General features: G+C 33.3%; 2 protein-coding genes and 1 non-coding gene across 3 annotated transcripts; 1 reads left to right on the top strand and 2 right to left on the bottom strand.

The window, feature by feature from the left end:
- Nucleotides 1-1,476: 1,476 nt before the first annotated feature.
- Nucleotides 1,477-13,657, bottom strand: LOC133204119 (ubiquinone biosynthesis protein COQ9, mitochondrial-like). The gene is made up of 9 exons (XM_061339887.1): nucleotides 13,585-13,657; nucleotides 8,480-8,660; nucleotides 7,926-8,077; nucleotides 5,917-6,064; nucleotides 5,613-5,697; nucleotides 5,384-5,488; nucleotides 4,810-4,965; nucleotides 4,325-4,378; nucleotides 1,477-1,698 (listed from the first exon to the last, which is right to left on the bottom strand). Exons 1-9 carry the CDS (start codon nucleotides 13,640-13,642, stop codon nucleotides 1,666-1,668), a joined length of 972 nt encoding a protein of 323 aa, XP_061195871.1. The 5' UTR covers nucleotides 13,643-13,657; the 3' UTR covers nucleotides 1,477-1,665.
- LOC133204114 (glomulin-like) lies at nucleotides 9,113-11,271 on the bottom strand. Its single transcript, XM_061339880.1, has one exon. It carries the CDS (start codon nucleotides 11,209-11,211, stop codon nucleotides 9,358-9,360), a length of 1,854 nt encoding a protein of 617 aa, XP_061195864.1. The 5' UTR covers nucleotides 11,212-11,271; the 3' UTR covers nucleotides 9,113-9,357.
- A 100-nt stretch (nucleotides 13,658-13,757) lies between the features above and the next one.
- Nucleotides 13,758-13,831, top strand: Trnai-aau (transfer RNA isoleucine (anticodon AAU)). Its single transcript has one exon. It is a non-coding gene; the product is annotated as a tRNA-Ile (tRNA).
- Nucleotides 13,832-21,871: the final 8,040 nt, after the last annotated feature.

The raw sequence follows: 21,871 nt of genomic DNA, 5'->3' as shown, positions 1-21,871 counted from the left end.
ATGCAGAAATAAACGATTTTTTAAATGCATGTTTTGTTCAGTTCATAATACACTGATACACAATTTTTTTTCTGGTTTTGTAAAAGTTCCAACTAAACAACGACTTTCCTTAATAAAATTGCAATTTATCCATCAGTTTATCATTCGCTTCGTCCACTTAAGTCTTTACAAATAGTTTATCTACATGTACATGTATGCTGATTATATGCTATAAATATTGGAAATAATCATGACATCTTGAGGGGATCTCGCACCAGAAAGAAAAGAATTGTCTATTTGGTAGAGATAATTTTGTCAAGTTGAACACTCCATTCATGCGTAAAAGTTACAGATTTGAAACAGTTTCAACTACTAGGGAATGATTCTCTAAGAATTTTAGGGTCCGGTCCTTTTAACTTTAAAATCAAAGAAGAGCAATGATAAGATATTAAGTAGAAATTGCAATTCCGAAGTTCATCCATAAACATAGAGTAATTTTGAAATACTTTTTTGCCTGGAACAAGGTACACGGACAGAGTCCAAAAGATATAATGTACATGTAACTCCTATTTGTCTTAGCATAATTAACAGATTAAATTATCCTCAGGTAAAAATTTCATTCATGTTAATCCTGTGATTGACTTCAATAAAGGTGTCAACCTTTGATGTCAGAAGTGAAGACACTGTGATTTAATTTACATGGCTTACACCTCAGGGTGACAATGGAATAGATCAATAAGATTTTTGATTGCTAACGGAATCCAGAAATTCATCTAAGGGGTGATTTGATGTATATTTTATATATATATATATATATATATATATATATATATATATATATATATATATATATATATATATATATATATATATATATATATATATATATTAATATACATTTTTAATTGTTCCCATGAAGACTAGCAATTTAGGGTTGTTTTTTTTCATTTTTATTGGTGGGGGGGGGGGGGGGCTTAATTCTCAGATTCTTTTGAAGGCTGCCCCCCCCCCCCCCCTTCCCCTTGAAAATGTTGCTACGAGCCAGTACTTAATTTTTTAAAAAGTGGTATTACCAAGAACCAGACACAAGTTTATTTCTTTGCTAAAAACACTCATTACATTTAACTGGAACAAATTTAAGACATTTGAAAAAGCAAGTACGAGTTCTGTGGACAAATCAACGTATAATCTTTGCAGATAGATTTGTGCATAAAAATTCCACGCTCACACAATGGAGCAATTTCAGTTGTATATTATTCATACATATATTTCGTTATATATGTATGGTAATGAAAATTTTTCTATATGAATGTAATACATCAATTTTTCTAACGTACCAATAAGCAGTTCCAGTATTTACAGGATCTCTGTTGGATCATGTTTTTCTTAAGTATTTCACTGCACACGAGCCATTAAGAATGCATTGCTGATCAATTCTGATTAAGATTATTATCTGGCAAAGTGACTTTATGCAGAAACAAAACTAGGACATTGAAATACATGTTTACAACATTTTATTACGCAAACATTAATCATAACGAAATCAATATACAGACCTATGTACACTATACCAAGTAACACATTTTAAATGGCAGCAAGCAGAAAGTGAATGGATATGGTAAAAGTCTATGTTTAAAACATAAACCAATAAACACTTTAAGGTTTCTACAATGTTTAATTAGTCTGTCATCTGTTGTTCATGCCCAGTATGTTCCGAGTCTGTAAAGGAAAAATGAAGTAGACTTCAATGATATGTGTCCAAAACAAAAAATTGCTACAAACTAGAAATTATATGTGTACAAAGTATACAAAGGAGAAAATCAATTGAATCCTTCACTAAAAAATTCTTAACAGATTTCATCTTAAGCCAAAATTTACATAAAGTAATTCCTTTTCAAAATTTCCTAAGATGGATAAAAATTTTATACACAAAACCTTATTTTCATGTTAAAAATAATAACTGGTTAACTAAAAAATGTACAATGTCAAGAGGCATTAGGCAAGGATGTCCCGTCTCAGCATTGCTCTTTCTTTTTGTTATTGAAATCATGGTATTAAAAATAAATGCCTCTGAAAGTATACAAGGTTTCAAAATTGGACACTCAGACGAAATAAAATGTTTACAACATGCAGATGATTGCACTTTGCCAATGAAAAATACTGAATCCTTAAAAGCGTCTATTAAAGTTATACAATCTTTTGGGAAAATGTCTGGTACTAAGTTAAATTTAGAAAAAAACAGAGGGTATTCTCTTGGGACCCCTTAAAAACACACGAGAAGATATAGAAGGAATTAAAATGACAAATAAACCTATTAAATCACTCGGAATTTTCTTAGGACACGACAAAATATCTAATAATGAAAAAAATTGGTTGCATAAGCTTAAAGAATTCGAAAAAATATTAGATTCATGGAGAACAAGAAGCTTAACTTTTTTCGGAAAATGTACCGTTATTAATTCACTCATAGTGTCTAAATTATTATATGTGTTTACAGTTCTCGAAAATCCAGATGTCGAATACATTAAAAGTATAAATAAAATTATTTACAATTTTTTATGGAATAAGAGAGAGAGAATTAAACGCAATGCACTTATAAGGCCAATAAATGAGGGTGGTCTTGGTTTAATAGATATCGAATGCAAACTTAAAAGCGTAAAATCCGGATGGATCAAAAGGCTATACAATGAAAACTCTACGCTTAGAATTTTTTTAGATAACGCATTAAAAAGTTATGGAATAAACTTTGAATACCTATTACGTAGTAATATTATAAATCCGAATGATTTCAACGTTTTAAACAAATTCTCGAAATTTTACAAGAATATTTTCTGTAGTTTTAACGAATGTAAATCGTTATCACCGCGTAATAAAATTACAGAAAACTTATGGTTAAACAGTTTCATTAAACACGACAATAAACCACTATATCTAAAAAACTGGGCAAGAAGTGGTGTTCTATACGTAAAAGATCTGTTTACAACAGAAGGTATGAAAGATATTGCGGATGTAAAAGAGATCATTGAATCAAAAAGTAATTACTTATGTGAATATCTAATAATGAAAAAAGCAATTAAAAAGCTAAATATAGATTACTGTAATGTAAAAAACACTAATATACAAAAACCCTATTTTTATTTTCAAGGAAAAAGTAGAAACCCAGAATTTGAAAAATCAGGATTTTATTATAAAATTCTACTTTCTAAAAAGAAGCAAAAGCCAATAATGGAAACGAAGTGGTCAAAAGAATTCAATATAACAAATGGTCAATGGAAAAATATTTATACAGCTAAGATATTAAATGTATTTGATAAACAGATAGCAGAATTCAATTTTAAACTTTTACATAATCAGCTGAACTGTAATCCTAATGTAAGTAAATGGAATAAAGAGGTGGGGAAAAATTGTACAAGTTGTGGACAAGTAGAATATATTGAACATTTAATTTTAGAATGTTCGGATTCAAAAAGATTATGGGAAAAAATATCAAAAATATTGAAATTAAATATATCCTGGAAAAATATTGTTGTAGGATTTTTTAATGAGTTTAACGAAACAACAAAAATTTTTAATAATGTCATATCAATTGTAGGTTACAAAATATACAAGTATAAAATGAAATGTAGATTACAAAATGAAAATGTAAATGCACATGCAATGTTATCTTTTTTAAAATCATCATTATATCAGTATTATTTAGTAGCAAAGGATGCAAAAAGTGTTCAATTAAATTACCACCTTTTAAAAAAGTTAGCTGACCAAATACGATTTTCTTTGTGTATGTATTTTGAGAAGTATATAAATTAAGATATTTCATCTATGATACTTATTTTATTTATAAAAAATATTATACAATGATATATAAGCATATGTATAGAAATGAAATGTCAGCAATGATATGTATACGTACATGTAATTTTTTTTTTCTCATTTAATGTATATTATTTTGTAAATTAGATATTATAATAAAAATACCGATCCAGGGAGCTCCTGGCACCCCAGGTGAGGTATATACAGAGGGCTTCTGCGGAAGTTTTGCCTCAATATTTTGTTGTATGTTATTGAAAATAAATATATCATTTAATAAAAAAAAAAAAAAAAAATTCCTTTTCACAAAAATAATTATGAATATTGTATGTGAAAATACTTTCACAACTGTGCATTTCTTTTCTTCACACACACACAAAAAAATTTTTATAAAACTGACATAGAATTATCTTAAACTTATCATAACTTATAAACATAAGATTTTCTCTCTTTTTTTTGGGGGGGGGGGGGGGGGGGGGTCTACCAAGTTAAAATAAAATTATATACAAGACCTAAACAAAGTCATACTTTTACCTACCATTATACACATCCCCATAGCACCCTCTGATAGCACCGTGCCAGTCTGCTGAAGCTGAAAAAAAAACCCACATTTGATGCAAAAATACAATTGAAAAAGAAAATGCAGTCAGATAGTCAAGCTGGAATGTCACAAGAAAAGGCATGATGCTGAGAATTTTTTTTTTGGAGGGGAGGGGGGGGGAGGGGGGGTTAACATCTTTCATTTTAATCATTTATATACTTTATATATAGTGTGATTTTCATAGAACACTCTAAAAATATTCATGAAATAAAAAGGCCCCCAGCTATTTCAAAAGTATAGTTTTCAAAGTAAACTTCTACAAAGGATTTTTTACATCAAATTATACAAAAACATATTTAATTGTACATTATTAAATATTATCAAACATTAATTGACTTTAAACAAGTTCACTTATGGTGTCTGTAGAATAAGTGTTTTCTACAACAGTGATAATCCTTTACATAATCTTATTTTGATCTTACATTTCTGGTCAGATGTCCAGCCTTGACCACATCTTCCAGCCTATTCTCCAGGAACAGCCAGGTGTCAGCATAATCCTCCGATTTATCCTGGATCATGTAGATCTCTGTACTCTTGTAAACAGCCGCTAACGACCCTCTCTTAGTGTACCAATTAAACTGTCCACAAATTAATTAAACAATTTCAGATTATTAGCATCTTTTTCCAATCCTTTGTCGATAAATCAAACCCATTTCAAGTTGCTGCAAATTTCATGTCAGACATAACAAATGTATTTCAAGACTATAGTTCTAACTTATGTATTTATGTAAATGTATTTATACATGTATGTACAAGTAAATATGTGTATAATGAACATTACTGAAGTGCTCTTTTACACATTTGTATTGTTATTTCAATTCATTTCTGTTTCCAACTTTCAATTTTAGGACAACCTTCATACAAGGTGTTGCCTGACATTTATACACGTATTTAAGTTTAAACTAATGATTGCAAAAGGCACTTGAACAAACAGCCCGAGGTCCCGAGTTCAATTTCCTGCAGAAACACAACTTCATTGTCAGTACATGCACTTACATCATTAGACTTATCTCCAGCATAGTACCATATATCATCCATTAAGCGTCCTAAATTAGTCCATGCCTGAAACGCATTCTGGGGCAGTGTCTGTATAGCCATGGCCTACAACATCAAAATATTTACTTTTAAGACACTTTAGATTATGTAAAAATTGACTGCATCTTATTTCAGTTACAAAGAATATATGTATTTTACAACTGTGTGGTGATCAGCATGTATTACTTACCTGAGGCCATTTGTCAATATACGGTGTTATCATTTTTAATCTTGTTTCTACGGCATCTTGTATGAAAGGTCCAGTTTTTAGCTTTCTGAAATAAGAAACAAAATATTCATCCTAAAGACAATTATCTCAGCTTCCGCATAAGCAATTTTCTATGTGCCTTTAATGATTCTTGTCAATAAAAATTACACAGTAATACCATATTCATCCCAATAAGCGTCCATGCTCCTACAGGCTATTTTCTGAGCACTGTGGAAGCTTATTGGGAGAAATATGGTAGTTCTTTTGATCAGATTTAGATGCTTACTCTCCCTTCTCTTTCATCCCTTCTACTTTCTGTTTCAATATGGATGACAATTCTTTATTACATTCTTCATAAAAATAAAACACTAATTCCACTCCACCCCGAGGAAACATTCCATGGGCTATTGATGGCATACCAATAGATTCTGCTCCTAAAATATATCAAATTTAATGGATTAAAACTTTGTTTTACATTAATAGAAATAAATCAAGAATGGACTTGAAAATCCTCATATTTTTCTTAGGCACAAAATGTATGCAATGTACAATCATTCAAATTGCACAGTAAAAATTTTCCTAGGCTAATTATTTGACCAACCAAAAGTAAAAAATGTTTTCAAGAATTCAGAAAAATATTCTCACTAATAAACCCTTAATCTACATATGTCCCCTCAGTAAAAATGCTGATGATTTTTTTTCTTTTTGTTTGTCAAGGAATAAAAGGTTTTGCTACCCCCACCTTCAAAATAAACAAACAAACTTAAACTGCCTCCTTCACGTCCGTAGATTTCAAGAAGTAAAATGAATTTTTCATGAAATATTGCACTTTTGGTGCTTGATCAACTTACCATGATCCTGAAAACATGAATAAATTAATGAATTAATCATTATTCATGGCAAAGAATAAGACTTAACTTGGCCCATAATTTGTCTTTTAAAACATAGGTAATCAGAGATTACAGAGCTACCTCAACGAATGTTGTCTTTAAGTAAGGCAAAGTCCCACACTAAACTAATAATCTAGGAGTGTGCATCCCTAGATGCAACATTTATGCAATTTTGGTCTGATAGGGCTCACAGTTACTTGGGAATAGACTTATCTGAAAACTTAAAACTAGTCACTCATCAAGAAAATGTAAGTCAAATCCAGCATCCGGAGCAAGTTTTGAGATTGTTTGTCCCTTGATGCATCATCCATGCAAGTTTGGTTCAGATAAGCCTTATAGTTACTTGGAAATGAGATCTGCTCCAAAAACTTTAACCTGGTTACTCATCTGGAAAATGTAGGTCAGATCCAGCATCCGAAGCAAGTCCAGTAGTGTGAATCCTTAGATGTATCATCCATGCAAGTTTAGTCAATATAGGACTTACAGTTATTTGGAAATGACATCTGCTCCAAAAACTTTAACCTGGTCACTCATGCCAAAAATTTAGGTCAGATCCAACATCCGAAGCAAGTCCAGTAGTGTGCATCCTTAGATGTATCATCCATGCAAGTTTAGTCAATATAGGGCTTATAGTTACTTGGAAATGACATCTGCTCCAAAACTTTAACCTTGTTACTCATCCGGAAAATATAGGTCAGATCCAGCATCCGAAGCAAGTCCAGTAGTGTACATCCTAAGATGTATCATCCATGCAAGTTTGGTCAATATAGGGTTTATAGAAACTTGGAAATGACATCTGCTCCAAAAACTTTAACCTGGTCACTCATCCATAAAATATAGGTCAGATTCAGCATCAGAAGCAAGTCCAGTAGTGTGCATCCTTAGATGTATCATCCATGCAAGTTTGGTAAATATAGGGCTTATAGTTACTTGGAAATGAGATCTACTCCAAAAACTTTAACCTAGTCACTCATCCGGAAAATGTAGGTCAGATCCAGCATCCGAAGCAAGTTCAGTAGTGTGCATCCTTAGATGTATCATTCATGCAAGTTTGGTCAATATAGGGCTTATAGTTACTTGGAAATGAGACCTGCTCCAAAAACTTTAACCTGCTCCAAAAACATTAACCTGGTCATTCTTTAGCTGAAATTGCAGCATCTGAAACCTTGACTGGTACAATAAAACACACTAGAAGCATCCTCCATGCATCTCTGACTAATATAGGCCATAGAAGTACTTGAAAAGAAAACTGCTCCAAAAACCTTAACCTGGGACGCCGACGCCGAGGGTATTACATAAGCTCCCCCAACTTCGTTGCGGTGAGCTAAAAAATATATGGTGGGGAATTATCACTCATGATGAGATTGTTCGAAATGACCAATGTTACAGATTCACTGAAACTAACCAGCTGCTAAGGCATTTCGTGTCCACCCATGGTCATGTACAAATGGTAGGGAGGCTTTCAGTATAGCTTGTTTGGTTTGGAACTCTTCCTCTGTTTCTTCTGGCAGTTCCTCATCTTCTTGCTCACCAGAATATTCATCAGAAGTCCGTAATCTAAAAAAAAAATAAGAAACTAACTTTATGTTTGTTAAACATATATTAGCTCATTAATTTATTGCCTTCTATATGTAATAATTCATTCATTTTCTGTTGAAGTTGTATAAAGCTAAAAACATTTTATACGTACTGTGTGATCTGTACAAGATACATTTTATTTCCTATCTATTTTTTTTGCTATAAACAGGGAAACATTACAGTAATTTGTTTATAACAAAGTTTCCTCTCAATATATATTCTCCTCCTTAATAAGGAGAAATATTGAAATTCCAGTAGACAGTCATAGTTTCCACTTGCCAAACTAGATTAACTTGTAACAGATCACTATAAATCATGTTTCAACATGCTAAGGAGACAGATAACACACAGTGTAGGATGGAGCCTACAACTTGTACTTACTCCTCCTCTGAGAAACCTGCTTGCTGGGTACTGCCCTGATTACTGCCCTGGGCATTAAATTCAGACCTCCCACTTCCGCCCTGGGCAGAATCTTGATTTATAAAGTTGCTGTGTGGTGGATTTTTGTTTCCATTGGTGGTACACATCTGTCTAACAGCATGTCTGTTATATCTAGTCAGAGCTGTAAACGATTTGTATAACCTCTGTAAAGTTATTATTTTATTGAATCATTATAAACATTCATTCAGTATTATTGGTGTCATGGAAATAACCCCTGACACCTAAAACACTTTTGTTTTAACATTTATTGAGAATGACACATCTACACCTTCTCATCTTATGGACAAGCAACTGTCCTTCATATGATCATATAAGACTTCTATTAATTAAGAACCTACGAGTGGTTCCTAGTTATTTTTAATCACTTTACATCTAAAAAATTAAAAATTCAGACCCCCCCCCCCCACTCCCTTCTTCAACTGGATCCACCTTTGCATTCAATGAATCACAAATAAATTAACCAAAAAAAAAGTGATTTTTTTTTTAAATATTCATTATAACGTTAACATATTTGTATTTTTGGAGTTGGAATATATAAACACAATTTAATTATTACAGATACACAATATTGAGAAGTTTTAAAACTGTTTTATTGAAAATATTCAGCTCTTAAAGCACACATACCACAGTTTTTCTAACAATACAAGTTTATATAAAGCAGATAATGAGCACTTTCAGTCAGACAGTATTAATACACCTTTATTACTTTTAAAATTTCTTAAAATTCTTCTTAACTTTAAATTTGCTTTTTGTATCATGTGATCAGGACACGATCTCCATTGCATAATTTAATTTTGTTTCACAAAAAGAAAGTCAATTTAACTATCAGCTTGATTTTCTTTCAACATCCTTTTCTGACCATCTGCCAATTCAATAATACGGCTAAGTATACTGTCCATCATATCAAAAGTGTTTAGAGCAGACTCGATAACTTGAATCCTTTGCTCTTTTGAAACAGCCCCTAAAGTCTCTCCACCAACATTGACCTTGAACTCAGTTTCCTCCGAGGGTAAAGGATTTCCTTTCTTGACATCCTCTAAATCCAAGTTGTAGTGGCCTTTGGATAGAATTATAGCTTGTCTGAGTGGCTCAAAAAATTCCTTATCCAGTCTCGGATACAGGTCCCAAAAACCTGTAGCATTTGAAGCAGGATTATCTCTCAAAACTAAGTACCGAATGAAGTTCAGAACAGAGAGAATTCTATCGGAACTCTCCAATAAATCAGTGGTGGCTCCATCTGGGATTACAGAAACAAGTTTGAAAATTTTGATCATGTTTTCACCAAAAAAGAGATTCTCACACTTTTCTCCTTGTTTTAGCAAAGTGTCCACTTGCTCTTTATACAAACTTAAGGTGTACCCAACAACTCCAGAAAACTTACATGTGTTGAACACAATTTCATATAATCGAAATCGTCCTCGAAGTGTAAACATGCTAAAGAATGTAGAATATATTGGAACACAGGCTATGCGTATATCCTTATTTTGGCAATGTGTCATGGTTGATATCAGTGAATTCAAAATGTCTTTGTAATAATCATTGTCTAATTCATAATGTTTGAAGGTGAAGGGTGGGATGACAGCAATAAGTTTTTCTAGAAGAAGGACTCCTTTCAGTTTGACTAGAGAGTGCTGATCCTCCAAGAATAACTTAATGAAAGTCAGATGAAACCGGAGCATGAACTTGTGGCTGTAAACACAGGGCATGTTATCAGCACCAAGTCCTTCAGCGATGACTAAATATGCTAGACAAGCAAAGCTTTTCTCAGGAATCAATTTATCCTCCTTCCAATCTCTCACTTTGTCACTACTGTCCTCCTCCATTTCTTCATCGTTCTCCTCACTTGTCTTCTGTTTGGTTCTCCAACTCCTCTTTTCCATTTCCTGTTCAATCAGAGCAAAAAAGTTTGGACAGAGTTGAGATAAATGGTCAATCAGTCTTTCTGCACAGATTCTGCTATAGGATTTTTCTTTCTCTTCTTGTTCCTTGGGTCTGAATGTCATATCCAGATGAAAGAGTGGATGTGACAATAGCTTCATTAAGTGCTTCATCAGAAGTTGGACTTGTGGACTAGTTTTACAGAAGCTGACTTGAGGATTCTTCATAGAAACCTCTTCCACAAAAGGACTTAAGAACTCTAGATAACACAGGACTACATCTGTAGCTCTCATGACAGATGAATCCATCTCCAGCAACTTTCTTTCCTCTTTATCAAGATTATGGTCCTTGGGCTCTGGGAGAGCCTCTATATGAGCTGAGAGAGTTTCCAAGGTGATATCCAATGAATGATGACGTTTACTTGGCAACTTCAACAAAATCTTTTGCACACTCTCCATAATACATTTAAATTTTTGGTCATCTTTGAAAGAATCAGCCTGCTCCAGAATGGCTAGGAGCAGCTCTTTTGGGTTGCCATTTTCAATAATGTAGTTCAAGCACCTCTGACAAGTCTCAAAGAAATACTCAGATGCTTCCAAGTTTTCCTCTGTCAAATTGGCAGTCAATTCTGATGCGATTTCCCAGAATACAGACTGGTCCTTGAGTTTGTGTTCCAGTATCACTGTCTTTAGGCCCTTACTGTCCTTGTATTGGATACACTCCTTTATCTGTTTGAGGGCAGTCTCTGCATCAGTAGCCTTCTCCATGATTTCCATGTCCATCAGGTGTTCCATAATGATAATGGTGGGATGATGTATGTATAGGAAAAATGATGTGGAGTTTGGACACTTCTTTAAAAGCTATCTGAAAAAGAGAAAATAGTTTGCTGGATTTAATTCCACAGGATTTTCCACTTTTCTAAATGAGTGTATTGGAGAAAATACCGTAATATTAGTCTATCTTCTTGTAATCAAAGAGTTTGCCCCTAGGAGTAACATTTTAAGAAAAAAGGCATGTATAAAAATCAGCACTTCAGTTAAAAGTAAATACATGTCATTTGTAGTTAAAACCAGCAAACTATTTCCTCTTTCTTTACACAATATTCACATACAACAGTGTAAATGGAAGGGAGAAGTGGATGCTTTTTTGCATTGAGGAAATGATGTTGATCAACCTGGTCAAATCCACTACTTTTTCCCCAAACACACCCAAAGCTCTTATTCAGTCCTTCAGTTCAAGGGGTTGGCTTGGGAGTCCCAAGTAGAGATATAGGTAACCAAAAGATAGCCTGAATGTGACTTGACCCCTGGACCACAATTTCATAAATACATTTAATTATGGTGAGATCCTAATTGAAACCATTCAACCTGATCAGTTCCACAGTGCATGTATGCAGATTTAATTGGAAATATAAAATGAAAGTCTATTTTTAATGTAATTTGTATTTTCATTAATACAATAACAAGGAATATTAATTTTATAGCGAGCACTGCTCACAAAGTGAGTTCAATAGACTATCAAGTAAGAATACAGGAAATTCGGAATGACATATATTATACGTCATGCAAAGAGCTAGTAGGTTCACTTTGTGCTTAAAATGGCCCTGTAGATATACCAATTTATTAACTAACACTTAATGTTCTATTTCAAACATTAACATAAAGTAGAGACTTATTTGTACTTTCATTTCCTATGATATTTTTCCCCCTGAAAGTCCAGGTATTGGAAATCAGGCTTAATGAAATTGCAATGTTCTCAAATTTTAAAGAAAACAGGTTAATTTGAGTACTTTCAGCAAAGAAAAATAATATGAGCGCACACCTTGATCCAAAAAATAAAACATGTTTTCTAATGCTCAGAAACATTTTTATCATTTAATAATTGCATATTTTAGATCAGAGGTTGCGCTCTATATGAAATACTGAAAAATAACTTAAATATTGGCCGTTTTCTGAAGAGTTTTTCAGGATATGGGGAAAATGACGCAATACATGACGTCATAATGCATTGACTAGCCAGAAAATTACGTCATTTTTGATAGATACGCAGTCACCAAGGGTCTAAATGATATTTGATATATTTTCATCTAAAACTAAGCAGTTTCATTTTTTCAGAAATTCACAGGGCCAAAAAAGGCCCTAAGTGAACCTTGTTCTTTTCGTGTGAAACCTTCTCAGAATTCCCTCACTACCAGGATTCGATGTGATAATGGCGTATTTAAAAATAATATAAAATATAAAACCAAGTAGTTTTCAGAGAGCTTAAAAGAAACAAAAATAATTGCATAATTGCATCTATACTCTACAATGTATTTTGTTAAAAACTGCACTAGGCCTTTAGTCTCATTTAACATGACGCTTGGCTGTCTCTGTAAATTCAGACGACATGTGACGTCACAGTCTAGAATGTGTCTCGTGTGGTTTGAGGTTTGAAGAGATGGATCAAGGTTACAAGTGTAAGCTAGTGTGTAAATTTTTTGGTGGTACAACTGCGCTCACCCCAATGGTCAAACCGTTAAACATATTATTATGTTCTTTGAATCTGTATTGATTTTGCTTCTATGAATTTCTCTCTCTCTCTCTCTTTTTACAATCACTGCAATGTCATTCCTCTCCAAAGGAAATTATTTATATGAATGGTTTCAGAAGTGTTTTCCATTACTACACATTAGCCTGTATACACATGTTTAAGATACCATTATTTATTTTTAAAAGAATGCAATTTTGACCTGTTCAAAACAATCCTCTTCCTTACATGTCCAGTTATTTACAACACATATAACAGGAAATTGGCCCTAACTTGTAACTTCTAACTTGTTTCATTAACTACAGATCTGGAGTTTTCAATCAAGTCAATTGTTGCCAGTTGTTTTAAAAACTTACATAAAGAGCATTACTTTGGTGTACTCAACCATTTCACCGCTAGAAAACTTGTTTTTAAAGCAAATGCCATCCAACAAAGAAAATACCTTTGATGTGATCGACAGTGTTACTGTAAAAGGTTTACGAACCATTAGAGGATAATTGAGGAAATTCGAGATATGCTGATTACACAATAAATAAAAACAGCATATCCGCAATGTATAATGCGTATATTGAGGTACAATAAAATGGCATGACTAAATACAGATATTTTCATTTTCTTATCCTAATTGAAACATTTTATACCTGTTCTGGAAATCGATCGCAAAATTACATTGCAAATTTTTATGCAGGGCGCCGCCATTGTTATATCGGAATACTTTGGCGTTTTCATACTCTTAATGTATCAATATGCAATCGGATTTCCTCGGACAAGAAGGCAATTTGTACTGATGAAAAGATAGTTCACATAATATAACGGCCGGTTAGCTCAGTCGGTTAGAGCGTCGTGCTAATAACGCGAATGTCGTGGGTTCGACCCCCACACTGGCCAGTGTTTATTTTTTCTGCTTCTCACAAGGGTCTATATGTTGACGAAGAATTGTAATAAATCCACAATTATTTTGATAGTTTTCAAACAACGACAACTGAAGAATAGTTTATAATGGGGAAGACCTTTTGGATTTTCGGAAGTTTTAATCACATTAATTGAGCGCGTTCACAGGTGCTTGGGGACAGGAACCCCCCCCCCCCCCCCTCCCCCATTAGGCCAACAGGTACTTGGGTCTTGGTTTATAAATATGCATGTACCTTATTGATATGTAAAAAAAGTACTTTTTTTACATATCAATAAGGTACATACATATTTATAAACCAAGACCCAAGTACCTGTGAGCGCGTTGAGGTACTTTTTTCCTTCACATATAGGTTGAGTTTGATAAAATACATCGACCTAGCTGCAGAATTGTAGCTCTTCGGAAAAAAAATATCTGCAGCTAACACAGCAGAAGGAGAGAAAGCTACGTCTCTGCGCTCATGTATTTTTAGAAAAGCTTTCGAAAGTGGGGCGGGGCTTAAAGTCAATGGGAATGGGATGTAAACAGTGGGCCCCCGCCTGAAATAAAGATATATTTCTCTAATATTATATCTTCTTCTTATTTCCGGTAAAAGTGGTATTCTTCGAATGTACATATATCATATACAGGAGAAAAATGCGACGGTCTAGACCGGGCCTCGAGACCATAAACTGAGAACAGACTTAAGTCAAAATTTTGATTTTTAATACCTGAGTTTTATTCAAAATACATACTTAAAATTTTGCAGGTTTGTATAATATTCCAATATAAACATATGATGAAAATTTTGTTCTGTTATCAAAATTATTTCAAAAGTTATGTGGATTTGAAATTTTGACTTAAGACTTTTTTCAGTTTATGGTCTTGAGGCCGGGATTCGAACCCAGGTCCACTGAATCTCCAGTCAGGTGCTCTACCAACTGAACTATCTGGCCACCAGCGATCGAATCCGTCTGACCGCCATATTCCTCCTTCCTTAAAGCCCCCCCCCCCCGCCCCTTCCCCGAAGACACCAACCCAGGCTCTTCCCTGGAAGGTCTTCCACCTGTCAATTCCAGGGCATGGCACGGCACCAAATGTAACGGGAGAGGAGAAAGATGCGACGGACCAGACCAGGATTTGAACCCCTGAATCTCCAGTCTCTACCAACTTAGCTATATCTGGCCACCGGCGATCGAACCCATCTGACCGCTACACATGCAAAAATTAGATTAGAAATTCGGATATTAATTTTTTGTCAATCTAACGAGGGTCGTGTAGCACATCATCAAAAGTTTCATAAAATTTTTTGCCAAAATGTAAACCAGGCCAGTTGCAACAGTTTCAATTAATCTATAAAATGTCTGAATAAACATTGATAAAAAAGTTTCAAAATTGAAAAATGATGTTTCATATTTCGACTGAAGGAAACAAAATCACATTTTAAAAAAGTCATAATATCAATTCCAAATTAAAAGGAAATAAAACTTTTAAACTGAATAAACTGTAGTAAAAAAATTCTTCATTAACGTGAAACTATTTTCTTGGTTTCAAAAATGAATTAAAAAAAATAGTCCAATGACATTTTCAGAACATTTTCTCTCTGTAACAACTTTTACGTGTTTGACTAGCATGGTCACCGATTTTGACGAAGCTTTGCTGATCATAGTTGAAACTTTTATAAATAAAATTTTTGTGCTGGTTGCCATTGTAATGGACAGTAAAATTTGAGAAATTGTGATTATCAGCTACTTTCAATCTTTATTGTGCCTTAAAAAGGACTGTAAAAGCCAAACTGACCACTTGTGAACACAACAGCATAGCATCTTGTTACAACCTATTCTGTCAAGAAGTTTCTTGAAATGCGGATAACTAAATCCAGCCCGTAGCAACTTTTTTTGTTTGTTTGTTTTTTTTGTTTTTGTTTTTCTCCAAAGGGGAAGGGGGGGGGGGGGGGGCAAGCCCCAGAAAAACAACGTCAGAGGTCCGGAGTCCACTCGTGGCCGTTGGACCCCTACATTCGATATTCTACGGGCTGACTGCAGCGACGTCTTTTGGGGAAATTATAAATCTTGATTGTGACCAATCACACTAAACCTTTCGCTGACAATTAAACAAACCTATAACATGTGCACTGAAGTGTCAACTGCCTACTTTCTGTTTACGTTTTATATCAACTTATGAAAGCCCCGATCTGATTGGTGCTTCTCAATGAGAGAAGCAAGCCCGTAGAATATCGAATGAAATTTGTCAGGGGTCCAAAGGCCACGAGTGGGCTCAGGACCTCTGACGTTGTGAGGATGAGATAGTTAATGCTTATAGAAAATGGGAGAGGGGAGAAAGAGTGTGGGCAAGGAGAGAGAGGAGCAAGGAGAATGAAAGAGGAGAAAGGGCAAGCTAGGAAAAAAAAAGACTGAGAGAGGGAGAAAGATAAATAGAGAGTAAGAAGGGATAAAGAGGGGGAGAGACATACTGAGGGATGCGACTGAGGAGAGAGATATAGTAGTGAGTAATGCTGAGAAGTCCCTTAGTATGAAAATTATGAAAACAATAATTTACATGGGATAATGATTAATAAATAAATAGGTCATTGTAACCTACCTTTGGGTCATTTACTAGTATTCTACGATTACGGCTGTAACACATAAGATACCTCATTGAACAAGGTATGGCGATCTAGTCCTCTAAGTATCAAGCTGAGCAAATTTAACAATGAACAAGCTAATTCAGAGAATTTGTGTCCCCCGCTTAGGGGAAAAAGAAGAGCATGCGCAGTTCGGGTGGGGGTGGGGGTGGGGTGCGGGGTTCGGACCCCCCCCCCCTCCTTGATTTGTAGAATTATTAAATGTGTACATGCATATTGAAAGAAATAAAAAAAAATGCCAATATGGATGTAAAGATTTGATTGCTTATTCTTTAATATGTGTATAGAAGATTCTTTTTGTATAGAATATTTATCACACTGTAATAATGATTTTATGAGCTTGTAAAAGCCAGACGTCATAACTTTTTCATTTCACATGCTGCACCCCTACTAATGTTAATGTGATTTAAATTCAAGACACGTGGTGTAGGTTGACCCATTCTAAGGTTATAGGGTAGAACCGGTTTTATAAATAAAATTGGCAGTAACCAGGAAATTGCTCTAATCTGTTTTTTTTTTTTTTTTTTTTTTATGAGAAAAAAAAAACATGTCCTATAAAAATGTTAATTTACGGCGAAAATTGGAGCTTTACGGGTAATGTCGCGTGTAAAGGACTTAGTGTTAGCTTAAGGGTTTGGTTTTGTGTTCATCCAAGTGAAACTCGTACGAAATAAAAATCTCAATATCTTAATAAATACTTCTTGCTTACTCTTGAAAACTGACCTATGACACCTTCCATGGGAATGCTGTCTTGATATGTATGCAGTTTGATTGTCACTTGCAGTGTCATGCAGCAATAATGTGCATATTACACTTGCAGGACTGCACAGCTACAGGTCTAACAAAACAATAACATGACATTTGTTGTATATGTGCAGATAGTTGAACGTCATGGGTACAACTATTTGTTTCGTTCCTAACAATTCTGTGCGTACTTTTTCCATAACTGTCTGTTTTTCTTCAACTAGGCATGTCCGCCATGCGAAATCTGGGGGCTGCCATTCCGGTATTGAAACCAACTGACTATTTCTGTAATCTGATGTCTCTAGTACCCCGATTACACAAAGCAATTAGAGAGATATTTCGTAAAACATCTCCAGCTATTAGAATGTTTCGATCTAAATGTTTAATATTGTTTATTATAAAAGTAACATCGATGTTTACGTCATATCAGGGAATGCTCCGTCTTCGATTTTACAATGGACAGATAAATTAATACGCGCCCAGTTTTAGCAGTTCCGACTGAATTTAACGTCTGTTATTTCTTTTGCAGGTAAGGCTATTAATTACCTTTTATCAAATAAGCATATTAATCCTACAAATGTAGGACAATGTCATATAATATTGAAAAATATTGCACGAAAATTAAGAACTATAATCACTCAGCGTAGTTTATTTCTGAGGTCTGTCATGCGATATTCGGCTAAAGTGAAAGTAGGAGCTGGTAAGTCGATTTGTTGTGTTTATTGTGATTTATGAGCCTTATCTCAGAAATACGATATAACTCCTAGTATCAGTAATACATTTTGAGTATGACAACGCCTGCGATCTGATGCACATCAACTTTAAAAAGGTTAAACGTTATACAAAGGATCTGAGAATTTCCACGTGTTTCTTGCTGACCACAATTTGGTAGCGGGCAATATTTAAGGTTCCTCTAATAAATATTACTATGTTTCAAAATACTAAAAGTATTCGTTATTGTATAAAAATATAGTTCAGTCAAAAACATGGTTTCAAATATTATGAGTAGAGTAAAGAACTAAATTTTGTTTTCATTAATGAGCGATTTTTGTGTAAGATCCTTCATTGAGCCTCAGACACACCAAGTTAAATGTCCAATGACAGCTAAGTGAAGTGACTCTACGTAGTACACATATATGGTAAATCAGATGTGTTATTTGTAGATCAAAATTTTGATATTCAAATTTTATTGCTTTTTTGTTTTACTTTTTGTAAAAGAGATGCAAGTATTATTAATTATTTATATAAATAATTTTCACATAACTTTGTACTGTATACAAACCATCATTTTGGACTTGGTCCTTCTGATTGCAGATTAGTGCAGTATATGTAGTTCTCATGGGGAAAAGTAAATTAAACGATAAAAATTTTCAAGGATGTCAACTTCATTTGCTTATTGCTTGATATGTAAATTTTTGAATGTTCATCAATTTGATGAAGAGTGCAGCAAAATTGAAAAATAGCTTTTTTTTTAAAGATGAAAATTGCATAAAGTATTAATAATTAATATTCTCTAGTTGAAATGGTTAAGATTGAAAACTTGAATTTCTGCAGCTGCATTGGTTTCATCAAAAAGGGAGTATAATAAGGGGGTCTTACCTGATCTTAAGTTACCATTGAGCATGCTGAATCAAATGCTACCAAGCATGCATGTTTATTTTTAATTGAATGTTCATTTTATGAAAGTTTTTCATATGCTCAATCAGACTTAGGTTGTTGGTTGCACTTGTAAGGAAGAGATAAGGTGCTGGGGGTGGGGTGGGGGGTAAACCTTGGTATTGATCCATAAATTCCATAATATTCTTGTAGAAATATTAACCTCTAAGATTTTTCTATAAAATTGAAGAAAAAAAATGAATGTACATGTAGCCACCACTTTATCTCAAAGGTTATTATTATTATATTTTTTTTGAGGACCTGCATTTTAATGGTACAGGCAAACCTTGTTATTTCTATCCTGATGGGACCAATAAAAAAAATCAAGAAATCTGGTATAGTTTGACACATTGAGGTTAAAATGCTTAAAGAAAAAAATGGAAGAGACTTTCAATGAAATATGAAGATAACAAACAATAATCAAATTCAAATTCACATAATTTCGAGAGATGGAAGCAAAACTCTATTCTTATAATGTCTCATAGAAAAAAGTTTTATCGGACACAGTTTCAGGAAATAAATACCATTCAGTTAAAACACTGACACCCTTCAACATGTTCAACAAAGATTAATATTAATATCTAGATTTAAAAGAATTGTTTTTGAACTTTTTTCCTAAAATTTATTATAACTATGTTTACCATGTTTACAGAATGCCTTGTTTCACAAAAAAGAACACTGTTGACAGATATTTTCTCTGGACCGTCAATTTCTGCATTTCATAATCATGTGATACCTGTGTTGAAACCCTCCCAAAAAACCTCCCCTGTAAGGTAAGTTTTATATCCCAATGAAATGATTCTGTAAATTTAATAGACATGTGTATAAGGGTATAAGGTAGGTGTTATAATCACAGTGAGCTGACTAGTCATTTTCATTTTGTATAATTGGATTGAGATGTTTTTCTATGTGTACAGAATGAAAGAATGTACAATTTTTATGATGAGAAATATATATGCGGTTGGATGAAAAGAAAGATTTTGTTTAAGTGAATGTTGTATATGTGTCCATCACATTGTCTCAAGCCATGGTTGGAGTCCGCCTACAGTTCTCTCCTACCCGAGGCTGCTTGAGTGAATTAAGTATTGTTATCATGAATAATCAAACCTAATATGTGTGATGTCACGTTATAACCCAATAAAAGTAATTGTTTATATTGCAGTTGACTTTTAACGATAAAAAAACAACTGTTAGGTAAACAGTGACTGAAAAAAGGAAGTCACTTCAGAGGTTATTTTTAAATAATTGAAAACTTCAATCTCTTTTGGAAGGAACTGTTTTTGATCATCTTCTTGTAGCTTACTAACACACATGTCATCATATCAGGTTTTTAAAATTCTGCCATCAAATCCTTACCTTGTCATTTAACCTTCAGATTTTGTACTTGTTTGCTTTATTTCATTATGATCTTATATGCTTGTCTCATCTACTTCCCAAGGCAAAATGACATGACCATCACTTGGGTTTACCTTAATTGATGTTATTTATGTTTGACCTCTTTGTATACATACAGATTAGACTCATTTATCTCTATATGGATTAAACTACTCTGATCTACACTAATTGTAAATTAAAATAAGATATATTCAGTCCAACAATCAGTGTTAACCAACATTTACAATGTGACGATCATTGCTGAGGGATGTGTAGCCTTTGACCCTGAAATTTACATGTCTATCTTTGCATACTTTTTACTTAGTCATGATGTAAAGATTTAACTTTCAATTCAAGTTCCCTCTTTGAGAGTGATCAACAGTATTGTTTTTTTAGTGGTATGTTATAAATTATTTATATTTAACATTTTACAGATTTCAAAGTCAAGGAGATCATTCAAATGACAGAGGGTTTGGTCCATGTTGGTTTGTCTCAACAGTTAATCTTTTGGAAAGCAGTGTTGGAGAAAATATCAGCAAAATGTGAAGACTGTGATTTAGTTTCATATGATATGACTAAAGAAAGTTAATATTTTTGATTTCATGGTTGTATGAACAAATGCTATGAACTTTCCAAGCATCATTTAAAAAAAAAGTTAATATGATGACCAAACAAAAATACATATTAATTTGAACTTTCCACGAGTTTACAATGAAGAACATTTTGGGATCTTGATACAGGATATTATAATAGTGTTTTATCTAATTTATTCATATTGTTTAGTGCATTAAATGCAAAAAAATGTTTTAAAGTCACTCTTGTGAAACCCATGCTAAGAAAACAGGTCTCAAATATCTTAGAGAGTTATATTAGAGTTATATTGTTAGAATTGAAGCTTATTTATAAAATTATACCTTATATCTTTAAAGAAAGTTTCACAAAAAATAGTCAAACATATACTGATTAACATATTAAAAGAAATATAATATCCTGGAAGTGATTGAGAATAAAAAAGGTCATTTATCATCCTTTTCTTTTGTTCTTCTTGGTGACTTTTTTTTTTTACAATAATCAAAGACATTTACATTTTAGCTCATCTGAGCAGAGGCTCTATTGAACTTTTCTGATCAAAGAGTCTCTGGTGTCTGTCCATCTGTCATCCATAAAAATTAAACCCTAAAATAGGGGTATCAAAGTTTGACATGGGAATAGATAGGAAAAAATCATCCTTTAATGAAGAACAAGGTAATGATTTACTCATAATGTATGCAAGCATCCTCAAGTATTGAAGATTCAAGTTGGTCAAAATCATTTGCCAGACTTATTATTATAATAATATTAAAATATTCCCTATTTGTATTTTTTTCATTTTTTTTTTTTTCTTCAAATAAATCTGAGATCAGATTTTATATATAAATTGGTAAATGCATGTATACATGTGAAAAAAAAAAACTTTAGGAAACATATAAGCCATGTTAGCCATATTGATAATGAAATATCCTCATGTTGTGGAATCAGTTTTGGATTAGACATGGCCTTATGACCCAAGGTGGGGCCACAATATTGGCTCAAATTTGTTTTTATGAGAATTAAGGGGGATAAGAATGTCTTAGAAATCTGA

This window comes from Saccostrea echinata, unplaced genomic scaffold, assembly GCF_033153115.1.
Source record: "Saccostrea echinata isolate AGI-Se365-2 ecotype Australia unplaced genomic scaffold, CSIRO_AGI_Sech_v1 ptg000052l, whole genome shotgun sequence".
NCBI lineage: Eukaryota > Metazoa > Mollusca > Bivalvia > Ostreida > Ostreidae > Saccostrea > Saccostrea echinata.
This window is presented reverse-complemented; position numbering and strand designations above follow the sequence as displayed.

What these genes read in the sequence shown, in the direction of transcription:
- LOC133204114 (XM_061339880.1), bottom strand. Translation starts at nt 11,211, where the DNA reads ATGGAACACCTGATGGACATGGAAATCATGGAGAAGGCTACTGATGCA.
- LOC133204119 (XM_061339887.1), bottom strand. Translation starts at nt 13,642, where the DNA reads ATGGCGGCGCCCTGCATAAAAATTTGCAATGTAATTTTGCGATCGATT. An exon ending in ACGAAATGCCTTAGCAGCTG is followed by an intron (nt 6,065 to 7,925) that starts GTTAGTTTCAGT and finishes GATATATTTTAG; the next exon opens with GAGCAGAATCTATTGGTATG. An exon ending in GGGATGAAAGAGAAGGGAGA is followed by an intron (nt 5,698 to 5,916) that starts GTAAGCATCTAA and finishes TTCTTATTTCAG; the next exon opens with AAAGCTAAAAACTGGACCTT.